This window comes from Osmerus mordax, chromosome 9, assembly GCF_038355195.1.
Source record: "Osmerus mordax isolate fOsmMor3 chromosome 9, fOsmMor3.pri, whole genome shotgun sequence".
NCBI classification, from domain to species: Eukaryota; Metazoa; Chordata; class Actinopteri; order Osmeriformes; family Osmeridae; genus Osmerus; species Osmerus mordax.
In genome coordinates this window covers 3904019-3919158 of record NC_090058.1, presented here as the reverse complement: position 1 = coordinate 3919158, position 15140 = coordinate 3904019, and the positions used below count along the sequence as shown (strand labels likewise).

The 15140-nt window shown below is 46.0% G+C and overlaps 1 protein-coding gene and 1 long non-coding RNA gene across 2 annotated transcripts; one reads left to right on the top strand and one right to left on the bottom strand.

Moving 5' to 3' along the window:
- Nucleotides 1-276: 276 nt before the first annotated feature.
- Nucleotides 277-13028, bottom strand: ehd4 (EH-domain containing 4). Its single transcript, XM_067242942.1, has 6 exons — nucleotides 12524-13028; nucleotides 10101-10277; nucleotides 8685-8782; nucleotides 5398-5810; nucleotides 3670-3834; nucleotides 277-2781 (listed from the first exon to the last, which is right to left on the bottom strand). Exons 1-6 carry the CDS (start codon nucleotides 12751-12753, stop codon nucleotides 2224-2226), a joined length of 1641 nt encoding a protein of 546 aa, XP_067099043.1. The 5' UTR covers nucleotides 12754-13028; the 3' UTR covers nucleotides 277-2223.
- LOC136948847 (uncharacterized) lies at nucleotides 12242-14506 on the top strand. Its single transcript, XR_010877395.1, has 3 exons — nucleotides 12242-12365; nucleotides 12546-12630; nucleotides 14279-14506. It is a non-coding gene; the product is annotated as an uncharacterized lncRNA (long non-coding RNA).
- The last annotated feature ends 634 nt before the right edge of the window (nucleotides 14507-15140 follow it).

Below are 15140 nucleotides of genomic sequence, written 5' to 3'. Positions count from 1 at the left end.
GATATAGTACTGCAGGTCTTGCAACTACAGAATGTAAGAATGAAACTCTGGAGATGGATACAGGATGGATTTTCATTGATTCTTACTAATCTGTCTTGTTGAAGAATGAGGAAATGGGATCAAAGGTTATTCTTCTGATCTGTGCAACACGTCCAGTTTATGACACACGGCCATTCTTCCAAAAGCTTCTAATACATGTTTTAGAAGACATCAAACAATTATTTTGTTATTTTTACTTGTTTAATTTCATCATGAACTCTCCATTCACTGGTCAAGTACAGTGAGATTGTTTAATCAGTATTCACAAACAGCAATTTACAAGGGTAAAATATTACAATGTTGAAGCTGTACAAGATAAAGGACTGAGATCCATGAATTACCATGTATCAAGCCGTATTCCAGGGGCACTGGAAAATATCTGAGAGGATCAGTTTAGCCTGGACAGTTCAAAACATCATATCAAAGACCAAAATGCGCCATATCACTACTACCTCCAACTGCCAAACCATAGAAATAAGCCTTTAATATTACACTTATCAGTCAAACTGATGATCTTTTAACAAAGGAGCAGCTGTTCTCAGATAGAGAGAGCAGTTCTCGGATAGAAAAAGATCTGGTTTGAGTGCAAGTTCATCTGACTTCCCCCTCCACCCCTTCTTTCATGGAGATGAAGACATTACACAACTCTTGTGGAGGTTTCTCCACACCCGTGACAGCCTGGAAGTGATGCAACCGGAACCACCAGCATCCGTTTATTTTGCCAGGATACTGGCAGGCAGTGAACTATCAGTCTATGCTATGCTGCTATGCAGTACAGCATGCTAACATGCTGTGCAGTATAGCATGCTGACATGCTATACTGCACAGCATGTTAGCATGCTATGCAGTATAGCATGCTAACATGCTGTCAGGATCCTACCTCAGAGTAATTGAGCTAACGCCCAATCAAGGGGTTGGGGAGATCATAGACACTGAGCCAAGAAAACTCTAATCCTATTCAAAATACAGTTAGTTCCTATCAGTACACAAGTTAATGTGATCCTATACTTAAATCTTCAGACGAGGAGAGGTTAGATGTTAGGGTCAGGTGCAGAAAGGCCCTTCACACATTTACTGGTTTTAATTACGATCACGTTCAAAATCACGAACATGGACTCTTGAATCATTGATAGACATTGAAATCATGGACACAGATGCACAAATAAACAGACACAATAATGTTACCGGGTAACCAATGGTCATTTGTCTGCCTCTAATAAAGGAATATTACACTTAGTGTGTGAGGATGACTAAGAACATTTAAACTAAACAAAAACATAAAAATTAAGGATTACCAAAGAAACATTATTTAATACATTATAAAATGTAACATGTTCCAAAAATAAAATTATTTTAATATTCTCATAATTAATTGCTTCATCTTCATCCAAATCTGCTACAGGCATATCTGGCCAACTGAAAAACAGGTTACAGACCTGACATTTCTGCTTAGGCACATGGCTTTAAGGCAAGCTTTGTGTGTGACTTGTGTCCTCAAGGATATAACTCCCATCATAGGTTTAGATATAATAATGTTCATTTGTTACTTAAAAACAATGCACAATTTGGATGAAGGCCTACAGAAATATTTTACAGTGATAGCAGTAAAGTGATGTGAAGAGAGACAGAATGTATTTTCTCTCTGGGTGTACTCTATGTTCAGGTAGTTAATAGCCTGTTCCTCTGTTGTCTGCTGTTAAAACAGGAGGACATGCTCTCTAACCCTGCAACAGTCCATCACACCAACTTCCTGTTTCTGAGTGTTAGACAGGAAGTTACTCGAGGGATGTTAAATAAACATACGTGTTGGGGAGCGATTTCTTTGGAACTGATTTTCTGACAGTTGATTACACATATAAGACAATTAAAAACATAAATCCACTTTGACATTGACGTTTGAATCCTAGATATGTTAAACTAATCTCTGGATGCAGTAAATGTCAAAAAGTGAGCAAAGACAATCAGTAACAAAGTAAGGCTTTGGTTCCATGTTCACAGTCACTGCATGTGTATGTGGCAGTTAGTTGGTTGTGTACTCCTCATCAGGGAGTCAATTAAGGGAAGGCTTTTATTGTGAAAATCCTGCTCTTATTCTTAAATCCCAACACATGAATGACATTCTAACCAAACCTGTGCACTCTCCCGACATGAGTTTGTTAATAAGAAGGTGAATCAGCGTGTTGACTAATCCTCCTCGTGGTTGTAGAGGGTGTCTGCTGTGGGGTTCTTGCGGTGTGAAGGGGGCACCAGGTGTAATGGCAGCTCTGCTGGCAGCTCATACCCCTCCAGCTTCACCTTGATGAGGTGCTGTGCCAGGGCGAACTCCTCATCGTCCAGCATCCCGTCCTTGTCGCAGTCCGCCAGCTTCCAGATCTTTCCCAGAACCGTGTTGGGCAGGTGAGAGTTCATCATCTCCTTCTTGGCGTTGACGCCTGCGATCTTCCCGTTGACGGGCATGAGCATGTAGAAGATCTCGTCGTACTTGTGTTTATCCCGGCTCACGATCCAGTCCTCGGTGTCGGCGCCGGCGCTGATGCCCTCACCGTAGCCGTGGCCGAACGGGCCGTCCTGCGTGTCCTCGAACGCCCCGCCCGACACCATCGGGGGCGGAGCCTTGCTCTCCTCGTCACGGATCATGGTCATCAGGCCTGAAATCTTGTTGGCCAGCATTCTGTCGACGGACTCGATCAGTTTGATCTTGAGGGAGGGGAACTTGCTGAAGTCGTAGTGCTGGAGCTGCTCCTGTAGGGGACAAAGGGAGGGAGGACGGATGTTTAAAGTCTGGTTCATATTAAGACATGGAGTTTCAATAATGGAAACTGGCAGCTTTGGAATCCACCTTTATATTGATAATGAATGTCTGCTTTAGTTGGCCGAGAAACACAAGAGAAGAACCTAGATTCAAGAAGTCTGCAGGATGGGATGATGAGAACATTATGTTTCAGTAAACACGTATGATCAAGACCAGAGGCATTTTAGCTGGACCACAACGAACGGTCATTGGGTCCGACATGGGAGGACAAAACAGCAGATACACATCAGCTCTGGGGAGCCAGATAACCCCGGCATTGTGAGCCATGTTCTCTCCACCAGCTGTACTGCTGCGGCGTGGTGTACAGTTATGGTGTGTCTGGCTCCCTGTAGTCATGTCTATCCCCTGTCCAGTTCTCGTATGCTCAGACGAGGGACCCCAGTCTCCAGCAGCTGCACGGCTCCACGTCCAACAACATTCAACAGGTTCTGTATTCTTCTCTCCATTGCAAGGTCTCCGGAGAGTTCTGTAGACCAGGACAAGCTCTCCAGCCACCTCTGGCAGACCCTTTCCTGTGAAACATGAACGTGGCACCAGTATTTCCACCTCCCTTCCTCTTTGGTGTCTATTTGGAGCACTTCCACCGTATTTCTGACAACAGTTCGTTCATTTAAATCCCATGAGGGGTGTTGAATGAAGGCTGACTTTAAGAAAATGGGTGGCAGAGACGAGAAAATCCCTACAGCAGCTGTTTTTTGCTTCCTTTCTGGAAAATGTGTATCAAACATAAGTGTTTGTATCGCCCAATCCCCTCATTCATGGTTGTTCAATCTTTCATCTCTACATGTATGCCTCCCTTGCCCCCATCCCCACCAGACCTGCATCTTGCCAACGTTGGGGAAGTCTCCAGGGGAGATGTGGTGCTCTCTCTGCAGCAGCGTGTAGATCTCAGGGAGCCTCATGATCAGTTCCTCCTTCTTCTTCTCCTTCCCAAACAGAGACGGCATCTCCTTCTTCAGGTAGCTGATGATGTAGGCATGCACCTGGTTGGGGGGAAAGGAAAGGAAAGGGAGAAAGAATGTTAATAAAGTCAGTGAGAATAATCAGACCTAGGAGATGGAGAGTAGAACAGATTATGGTTGAGCCGTCTACTAAATTAATGAAAATCTCAGAATATGCTTCTTGTTGTTTGGAGTGAATCTTAACAAAAACCATCAGGCTCTATATTATTATATAGGCCTTGCAGCTGTTGGTGGATCTTAGTACTAGGCCCTCCTTGCCAAATTTGATATCCAGTTTGACCCTGAGAATATTGGCCTAAGACGTTGTCCTGGTAGTAAGGGATAAGTAGCACAAGAGAAGGTCGAAATACTATGGTGCCTCTACAACTACTGTGTCCGTCAGCTCCAGCCTTGCCAGATGCTTATCTCTGATTGGCTAGTCCTGCGGACAGCCCCACCTTGACCCTGTCCCTGTCCCTGACAGAGCAGGGGTGTGTTCGACAACACCGCTGTTTATGCATCTACTTCCTCAATAAAGCGTTGTGAGCGCTGCAGTTGTGAGTGCTGCAGGATGTCGGCTGCGGGAGGCTGAGTTCCAGGAGGAAAAGGTCTGAATGTTTATTCCTCCTGGAAGCAAGGGCTTCTGGGAAGGCGGGAGAAAGGGAAGAGCGGTGTAAATATGATGTCAGAGAGAGGATGGGGGAGGGTTTGAAAGGCATTTCGAGGACCGTGGGTGTGGGAGGAAGGGAGAGCGAGGGAGTGGAGATGGGTGAAGGTGCAGAGCCAGATAGAGACCACGGTTTATACGTCATGCCTTTCTTCAACTGAGGAGACGGGTAACAACCCCCCCTCCCCCACACACTCCATCCCACAGTCTCACAGGCAGCCACATGGCAAGGAGTGAGGTGGGAAGGAATGCCGGACTGATGGTGCTGGATTCCTGTCTGGCCCCAGGGAACAACGCAGCGGAAAAGAGATAAGGGCATTCTCCATCCCACTCTCAGTCCTGCCATGTTTGAGCTCTTTAATAGCCATTTAATCGCAAAACCGTTCCATGGAACTGGGCTGCATCTCAATCCTGAATAGTTCTTCCCTTTCCAACCATTTGGTAATCACTAAGGTCTTTAGACCAACACATTACCTCATCCAAAAGGTCAACACACAAATCTGTCAACTAGACTTGACGCAACACTCGCGAGGAGACACCTCAGCCTAATTTCCTGTCTTATTACATCTGCGCAGGGAAGGAAGCGAGGACTCTGTAGAGGGAGCAGCATGTTGGAATGGGACGCAGCCCTGCAGTGAATGGAGCCCTGGGTTGGAGGAAGCTCAGAGGAAGTGGTGACACAACAATAGCAGGCGTAAAACAACACTAGTTTCATTGGTCAAAAGAAACACAACACAGTCATCAGGTGGTTCAAGGTGCAGTCATCACCTTGAACCACCATGAGTTATACATCCCACATATAGGAGCTGTGGTCTAGAGTGTGTTACTACCCAACTACAGCATCTTGTCCAGATGGGTTTGATTTAGACATAGAACATGGTAATAAAGTCCTGTTTGTATGGAGTGAAATCACGCCTCCTTGTGTCTGACGCGGTTACCTTAGCAAGGCGGGCTCGCTTTATTAGGTCGTTGAGCTTGCGCAAGGCGGCGTTCCTCGGCAAACTCTGGATGTCTCGGAACAGGTCTTGGGTCTCGGCCTCGAACAGACGGCGGTTTTCGGAGTTCTGGAGCGGCTTGGCCCAGAAAGATCCCAGGTAGACCCGGGCCACCTCCGGCGTGTTGATCACCTTGCCCAGCGACCACATGAGGGCGCCGTAGACACGCATCAGCTGCTGGGAGTCCACCTGGTCGGCCTTGTTGAGGACCACGCGGATCTTGTCATCCTGCCCGCGGAACGCCTTGATGGCCTCAGAGAACTCGTCGGAGATGTCCAGCTTGTGGGCGTCGAACAGGAGGATGATGCGGTCCACGCGCTCGCCGAACCAGCGCAGAACCTCGGAGAAGTCGTAACCTGAAGGGACAGGACAATGGAGAAACAGTGTTTAACATGTACGGTAGCGGGCCGAGGAAATGAAGAGCAATGCTCCAATCACAGACTAGACAGTAGAATTAGGGTATGATTTCACACAGTTTCACATTCGACACCAGAGGAGAAGAACAAGCCTGCATTCCTGCTGTGCTGCATCTGCCTGCATGTTTATTACTGCCGTACAGATGATTCTCATTGATATAAATGTCATGTTCATAGTCGATTAGAATATGACTACCTTACTTTGTACTCTGACCTCAGCTGTACAACCAGCCCTCCAACCAGCCTTCCACCCAGCCCTCCACCCAGCCCTCCACCCAGCCCTCCAACCAGCCCTCCACCCAGCCCTCCAACCAGCCCTCCACCCAGCCCTCCACCCAGCCCTCCACCCAGCCCTCCACCCAGCCCTCCACCCAGCCCTCCAACCAGCCTTCCACCCAGCCCTCCAACCAGCCCTCCACCCAGCCCTCCACCCAGCCCTCCAACCAGCCCTCCAACCAGCCCTCCAACCAGCCCTCCACCCAGCTCTCCAACCAGCCCTCCACCCAGCTCTCCAACCAGCCCTCCAACCAGCCCTCCAACCAGCTCTCCAACCAGCCCTCCAACCAGCTCTCCAACCAGCCCTCCAACCAGCTCTCCAAACCAGCCCATCACCAGCTCTACTATACCTCCAGCCTTTGTTTTAGGATCATATCCAGAGTTTACACAAAACACAGTAAACACACACCCGCAAACATTACCTGGCACAGAGGCAAGTTGACTGTAGGCCACCTGCATGTGGACATCCTTGCATAAATAAACCAGGTTGTGAATGTTCTGCCACACAAAGCCAGGCCTGGATCAGGTTACACCAGGCGTATCAAGTGTTGGCACCGTGACAACAACTTTAAGGAGGGTGTCGACTATATGTAACACAATCAAACAGGAACGAACCTCCGAGACAAACACAACTGGCTGATGGGCCAATCTTTGTGCCCTATTGTCAGTAGAGCTTTGATGGCGTGAGGGCCAGTGCATGGTTTATAATTTCCAGAGGGGAAGCAGGTACATTTACATTTAGTCATTTAGCAGACGCTCTTATCCAGAGCGACTTACAGTAAGTACAGGGACATTCCCCCTGAGGCAAGTAGGGTGAAGTGCCTTGCCCAAGGACACAACGTCATTGGCACGGCTGGGAATCGATCCTGCAACCTTCTGATTAATAGCCCAATTCCCTAACCGCTCAGCCATCTGACTTCATCTGGTAGGTGGTGGGGGGGGGGGAGGAAACACTACAATGAGACCACCATCTTACTATGCAAAACTGAACAGGAGAGAGAGAGGGAAGGAGAATGAGAGATTACAGGGGTGAGAGAGCAGGCGAGGGAGGTGCTGCCTAAGAAGTGTGGGAAAGATGATGATGTCATCATGAAGGGGGGAGGGGGGCGTGGAAATGTCTTTGAAAGACGACATGTCCAAAGCAGGCTGAAGGGCATTTATGGGCTTTATCTATTTATAAATCTGTACATTAACAAGAAGCATGCAAAGGAAATAATTAGCAATGTTTCGTGTTAAAAATAAACAACCATGTGATGATAGCATGTTGCTCGTTATTTAGAATTTTACTTCTCATTTAAGAACTGGTCAGCTGGGAACTCAACAATGATATCATTAACCTTTTACTCCTTGATTCATACCTTATCTAGGGTATTGCATCATCCAGCAGTTCTGATGCTCTTTTCACATACAGACAATAGAAAAGGACTTGAGCATTCAGCTACAAACCTCCACTGATGTAATGACCGAATGTTGAGTCACCAAAAAGAATTTAAATGGCCAGTGCTTGAGGAATACAACTCAGCTGAGACAGCAAAACAGTTCCAGATGCAGGAACGCCCTTCCACCCCTCCCTCCATACCACCCTTCACCCTCCCTTCCATCCATCCATCTCTCTGCTCCACAATACAGGCCTCTCTCTCTCTCTCTCTCTCTCTCTCTCTCTCTCTCTCTCTCTCTCTCTCTCTCTCTCTCTCTCTCTCTCTCTCTCTCTCTCTCTCTCTCTCTCTCTCTCTCTCTCTCTCTCTCTCCTCTCTCTCTCTCTCTCTCTCTCTCTCTCTCTCTCTCTCTCTCTCTCTCTCTCTCTCTCTCTCTCTCTCTCTCTCTCTCTCTCTCTCCTCTCTCTCTCTCTCTCTCCTCTCTCTCTCTCTCTCTCTCTCTCTCTCTCTCTCTCTCTCTCTCTCTCTCTCTCTCTCTCTCTCTCTCTCTCTCTCTCTCTCTCTCTCTCTCTCTCTCTCTCTCTCTCTCTCAAAGGCTGTCCCACCCTCCCACTACAGCGCTGCGTTACAGACACAGCTTCTCTCTCCTGGAGGACAGAACTCAACCAATCTTCTGAACATAATCTGTGGTGACTCCAAAGCTGCTCTCTGCTGCGAGGGAGGGCCCATTCCCTTCGACCTTTTTTCATCACAAAACATTAGAGGTAGTATGGACATAGGTCCTAAATAAACAACACCTGGCAACGCTATGGTTTCAGAGCTGATGAGAATTCTGCTCAAGTGTAAATATAGAATTTTTTCAAGTCAAGGTTCTATTGAGGGATCTTTCTTCAGAATAGAAACCTAGCGATGCAGTTGCATCAGATTAACCAATCTCACCGAAGAGGAACCGAAAGAGGGAACTAGTTGGCCAGCAGGTGTTTAAACCTAACTAACCCAAAGGTCTTTGTATTGTATTAGTTCTCTGCATGGAAAGAGATGATGTTGCTAGCCTTGTGCTACCAACATCTCCTCTGTAGCTAGCCTGCTAGCATCTACCTAATATGGGGCAGTTAGCATGAAGCTAGTCTGATGTTAGCCTGGGGACGCCTTGGTCTCTGACCTCTGCTGATGCGTTGCTTCTCTCCAGACAGGATGCCCGGAGTGTCGATGATGCTGATACTCTGTAGCACTTGGTTAGGCATCTGGGAACAAATAAACCTTGAGGGTAACAAGGAGACAGAGACAGAGAGAAAAGAGAGAGAGAGATACTTATGTTTATTTTGGGAAAACAGACAATCAATTTTCCGATATTCAGACACCTTGTCCACTTCCCCTTTCTTAATAATGAATGTGCGTTGGAGGCACAACCTACGTTATCCAAACATTTACAGTAGATGTCCCGTTTTGATATCAGGTAGGCTAATGATATCCCAGTACAGTATCTAACTAAGAACAGTACACAGACCTCAGGCTATTGTTGTTGACAGGAAGGACTATGAGAAGGTATGCAGACATGGCTGCCATCTTAAAACTATAAATTCATTGGTGTAGAACAACAGAGTCGGGCAGGCGGGAAAACACTCCGAGTGACACGCGGTGACGCACACAGACTTCCCTGGGGAAACAATGAGTATTGTGGATGGTTCCTCTGTTGTGCAGGAGATCCTCCCTGGTAGGAATGTCTTTGACCTCACCTTGGTCAACTGTCACTCAGGCTTTTATCCACTTCCTCTCAAGCACAGAAATATCCAGGCTGAGGAAATACGCCTCGTCGGCCCGATGTTTAAAATTAAAACCCAGTTCTTGTGGTGCCTGCCAGCCAGAGAGGCTGCTGAAGGTAGGATCAATGGAAGGGTGACCGAGCCGTTTCCTGTTCTCTGGGTGTTTGTGGAACAGAATGACAGAGATGTCAGAAGGCAAAGGCCGGGACAGGAAGCAATGGGACAGAACTACCAAAACAGGCCTTACACCTCGGCTGGACAAACCCGTCTGGGTCTGGGTCCGGTCCACTCTCTAGGGAACGAACAGGAGCAGCATTCAATCAAGGACACAACTGTGTGTCAGTTTCCATTTTACTCACGTGAACGGATTTTGTCTAATTTATTGAGAAAACATAAAAATATATTTACTGTGTCAGTTTGAACTTTGCTTACACAAACTGTCTCTTTCAGTGAGAAAACAGGATAGTAAAACTACAGTACACCCTGTTCCCATGTTGCTTGATCAGGTTCAGGCCCCCAGTGATGTGTGTACAGCACAGCAAAACAGGTTTTGATAGTTACTGGAAGACGTTTATTAGACTTCGGAGGAACATTCTTCCAATTACACTGTACACCAACATCTTCAAGGGACGTCTTCACAAGCACCAGAAACCCCTCGAGAGCAGAACACAAACTGCTGCCTCAGCATCGTCACCAGAATCAGTCACAACACAACGCTGCAGTACGCTGATAACAATCTATGGACTATTTTTTTACCTTAACATCTCGCTATAAACCTCTGTAGAGCGATATCCACAACCAATCGTCTCTCTCACCTGTTGAGGAAGGAGTTTCCAAAGGCATTGAGTTTACGGAAGGGTTTCTTGGGGTCGACGACCAGGGCGTTTCCAGGGACGACGCCCTCGGTGTCCCCGTGCATGACGGCGATGAATCCATCGGTGGTGGGCTCTGGTCCGATCCGCATCCCTGGGAAATCCTGCTCCAGCAGGTACCTGCAACACACACACACACCTGCTAGTTACACACACAAAGTACAGGCACACACACACACACCTGCTAGTTACACACACAAAGTACAGGCACACACACACACAAACTGCTATTTGTTAAACAGTAGAAACAGACACCGACAAGCGTCAGGTCAGACACACTAGTTACACAATGTGTAACACAAAGTATATGCGGTATTATACAGTTACTGATGATCACACTATCTTCTAACTGTTGGATCAACCACAGCTGTCCAGACACAGTGGAATTTGCAAAAGGCCTACTTCTCCATGCAAATGAATGTGAGTACCAGATCATGATGAACCACGTCATTGTGTTTAGGTAGAGTTCAGGGAGGATTTTTTTCCTCGATCCTTACACATGCAGCAACATCAATCCATGTTGGACTGATGTTGCACAGATGACTGATTTAACTAAAAACCAACTGAAGTCAAAAGTACAAAACAAACTGAGTGCATCACTTTTATCAGTATTCCAAAACTCCTATCTCTTTCTCAGTGAGAGATCCAGGGTAAGGTCCAGGTCTGACTGGAAGCTCTGGTCTCCCCCTGTGCCAACCAGCAGACATCAAAGCTGGCTGCTGGGTTGATATATGTCCCTTAGACTAACAGAAAACAGACAGGCTCATGGTGTTGTTCTTCCTGCCCTGTGTGACCATGCTGGGGGATCCTCTCCGCTTCCTGAGGGAGGATAGACCATGTCAGAGGTCCGAACACAGACCTGGGGCTGGGGACAGAGGTGGGGAGGAAGGCATAGGGCATGGGAGGAGAAAAGGAAGGAGGGAGGCAAGAATTGGGGGACTGGGAGAACGAGAGAGACAGAGAGGAGGGAGGGGAGGGAAGGGATATGGGGCAGAGAGAAGGATGTTAAGGTGGAAAGAAGGGATAGAGGGATGGTGGGGGTGGAACAGTGTAATGCCATCCACTTCCATGCAGAGGACATAAATGTGTCATTACTGGCCTGAGCTCCCATGATTCACAGCATTCCTCTCAGGGTGGGGCCACGGGTCTTTGGGTAACTGCTCTGAACTACAGAACCGAAGCAGTGGTTTCTGGGTAACTGTTTAGGACTACACTACTGAAGCACTGGTTAACTTGAGATTGAGAAGTTGAGTGCAGAGTAATACTCGGGAGAAGCGCAACGTTTCAAAACGCTGTCGATGGGAACTGAATCCTGGCACTCAAGCCCAAAAAATTCCGGCGGAAAAGGTGACAGTAGTATAAGTGTGCAGCAGTCTCACAGTCAGCACATCTATTATGCTGGTAACCTTACTCTGAGTCCTATAGGCTGGCTCAGCTAACTCCAAACCAGCCCAGTCCGGATTATCTATGAAGCAATCGTTTTCTATGCCATTTTCCTGTCTGTACATGATCTGCAAGGTTATCCCCTTGGTGATCCCCCGGAGACACACAGAGGTGTGTTACTGACCTCATTCTCAGTGTTGTGTCAGTTACTATCTCCTCTCTGCAGCTGCCTGCACGCGTAGCTTCTCTCTCTGCAGACAGTCAGCCTGCATGTCTTATCATGCTGTCATCAAACTGACACAGTTGCTCCTGGCTAGTCCGGATAGAGAACATGCTTGAAATTGCCATTAAGTAGAAACATTCCTGGCAGCTTTCTTCTTCTGTGGTTGACCTCTTGCAGGGTCAACCACAGAAGGTTTCCTAATGCTTCCCTGGACTAAGATTGGCCTGGTGCCTAGTTCTCCCTGATACCAGTACGGATCACCCCCCCCAGGAGACGAACGTGGGGATTATATCATGTCAGCCCAGAGAGACAAAAGGGTTAATTATCAGCTTGTAACTCGTGATATGAAACCTCTGGCAAAGTAGCCCAGATCTAGGCTTGAACCCGCCACAGCTGACCTGGGGGGAGGAGTGCGGTCTCACCCTCTGAATCAGGCTTCACTGGCTCAGACGCTGAAACAGAGACTAGCCAACATGGCCTACACACAACTGTGAGATAGCTTGGAATTAAATTAAATGGAATTGAGATGTGTAGGTCAGAGGCGCGCGACTTTGTGCTTTGTTCAACAGGTGTCTCTAACTGCGAGGGAGAAAAGGAGGAAGGTGTCTGACATAATAATTACACAGTGAACATGATTGTTGGTTACACTTCACAATTGATTCATGGGGATTCCGGACGATGTTATCAAAAAAGTGATTTCGTAAGAGATTTGATCAAAGTTGTTTTGTGTAGGCCTATCTGTTATTGACATCATCTTTACCTGATGAACGTTGTTTTCCCAGTGGAGTACTGGCCGACAAGGAGTACCATAGGCTTGCTCTGGAAATCTGCTGCCTCCAAAGCCGGAGAATGGAAATCATGAAAAAGGTACGTTTCCTCCAATGGTAATAATTTCTTTGAATAAAGAGCTTGAAGTCCCTCCGTTACTGTTTGATACATCTCGCCCTCCTTGTTTCTCCCTCCTTGTTCCTTATTCACCCAACTGAACATGACGGTGGAGATGCTCCGCTTTAACTTCCCAAAAACAGAAGTAACGATCAGGTTTCGTTGTATTCTCGGAGCTATCAAGTTTAGAGGAACAATTGTCACTCTTGCATTCAATTATCAACAGTTCTCGCGCCCTGGTACTTTTTTTTCAAGTCGTTCTTTGTCGACTAACGAACGTGGCAGCTGCTCTCCTGCTGTATTCTCTCCAACGCTACGCACAGTGACTCCTCTGTGCGTCGCCTTCACACACTGGCGCACTTACCTGAACACCGCCATCGCCCTTCCCATCTGACGTAGCGGCGGGCAGGGACTCGATATTCATGAGGGAAAACTACTGTAATATTTCATAGAATTAATCATTCATTCAACACTTATGAAGGACAACATGAATGAATTCCTCCTACAAAAGCAGCAGAGCCGTGTCCTGATAAAGGGATAATAACTTATTCAAAATATCCTTTTAGTAGGGCCATTAAGATCATAACCATTTTATCATTTAATGCATATGTAATGCATTTTATGCAACCAACATTTTTCTGTATTTTGATATACATGCACGCTTGAATACAAGGCAGTTCGGTATGGTTGACTGCTTAGTATGCAAATATTATATATATATAATATTTAATAATTGGTATCATGTGGTTGTCTTTACATTTTGGTTGAGCAGGATCAGTGATTTTCCAAATGAAGGGAGGGCTGAATAGTTAAGAGTTGTAGCTATGTTACCCTGACACCTAGTGGAGAGAGACAAAGAGAGAGAAAGAGAGAGGACTGCATCCTCCACAAACTACAAAGTCAACGTGACAAATCCCATTTGTTGAATACCTTTTTAATATTACACATTCAAACATAACTTGTGCAAATAACAATCTTCTCCACCATGAAAAACAAGCTGACTGTCTCAGTTCCGTTGCAGCTGTAGGGGTTTGAGTTCTATTGAGGCATTTTCTTCCCAACAGTGTAAAAAAACTAAATCCATAGGATGCACAGCATCTGTTTTCAACATTACAAAACAATGTATATAAAGATACAAAAAGGCATAACAGTCCTTTATCTGTGGTCTTCTTCATCTCGAGTATAGAGTTGTAGTCAGACTGACAGGACTGCAGCAACATCGCTGTATCAGTATCCGTGCCGTTACCTTACGTGGGGTCTCCCACTTCAGATACAGAACGGAGGTTCTGCCTGTGTAATAACATTCAAAGTGTTAATTTAACACCAGTAGTGTTTATATAGGTCTATTCTCTGTTCAGAAGTTTGGGGTCCCTTACAAATGAACTTGTTTTTTGGAAAGAAACGCAACTGTGGGTATGACTTTGATTACACTCAAAATGGCCCGAAGCAAAGAACATTCTTTTAAACCTCACCAGTATACTCTTGTTCTAAGATATGATTTATTATATGCACCTTCCTGCCACAGTAAATTCCTTGTTTGTGTAAACTTACTTGGCGAATAAAGCTGATTCTGAAAGCTATTCCATGTGAGAAATTGCAGAGAAACTGAAGTGTCCTACTCCCTTCACAGAAAAGCCCCAGCTGGCTCCAACCAGAACAGAAAGAGGAGTGGAACTGAACAATAAGACACAGCAGTGTCTAGTTTGTTAAACAGAAGCCTCCCAGGTCCTCAACTGGCCACTTCATTAAACAGCACCTGCAAAACACCAGTCTCAACATCAACAGTGAAGAGGAAACTCTGTGATGCTGGCCTTTACTGGTTGCAAAGCAAAATTCATATCTCAGACTGGCCAATAAATAGATCAAAAAGTTTGCAGATGACAATTTTTATTACTATTTCTAACCGTGTCAATATTTTGTATTCATTTTGTTATATTTCCCATTCTAACTCACTGTGTGCATGTTTTCATGAAAAACCAGGACATTTCTGAGTGACCTCCGTCTTTTGAACAGTAGTGTAGGTCCATCTCATGACAGTGGATCACAAACACTCGACGAGTAAAATGAACACTCCTGGTGTTAAAGGAACAGTCTGAAATGTACTGTGTCGACAAACACCAACATTCTGCTAATTGGAAAGGATGTTAGCAAATGAATCAACAACATTCCAAACACCAACACAACATGGACACACACGGTTCCATTCTGTACTTGTCAACGCTGTCATATAGTGACCAACACTTTACCGGCAATGCAAACACAACAACATACAGGACCACTAACATTGAACCTCGGTACCCATTAGATGTGGGCTTGTCTTTGAGGCTAAAGATAAGTCAGTCTTAGCTCTCCAAAGAGGAAGATATATCATATCTAATATTAATAATAATAATATTACATCTATCATCAGCATTCTATCGGAGCTATGGTTTTGGTAGACTGCTATAATATACATACACACTGCAGCTGTAGTTTGATGATGGACAGATAGC

Bases quoted from the DNA above. Each gene is read 5' to 3' on its own strand.
- ehd4 (XM_067242942.1), bottom strand. From the start codon at position 12,753: ATGTTCAGTTGGGTGAATAAGGAACAAGGAGGGAGAAACAAGGAGGGC. The intron at 5,811-8,684 runs GTCAGAGACCAA...CTGTCCCTTCAG, and splicing joins GAAGCAACGCATCAGCAGAG to GTTACGACTTCTCCGAGGTT. The intron at 3,835-5,397 runs GTAACCGCGTCA...CCCCCCAACCAG, and splicing joins AGCGAGCCCGCCTTGCTAAG to GTGCATGCCTACATCATCAG.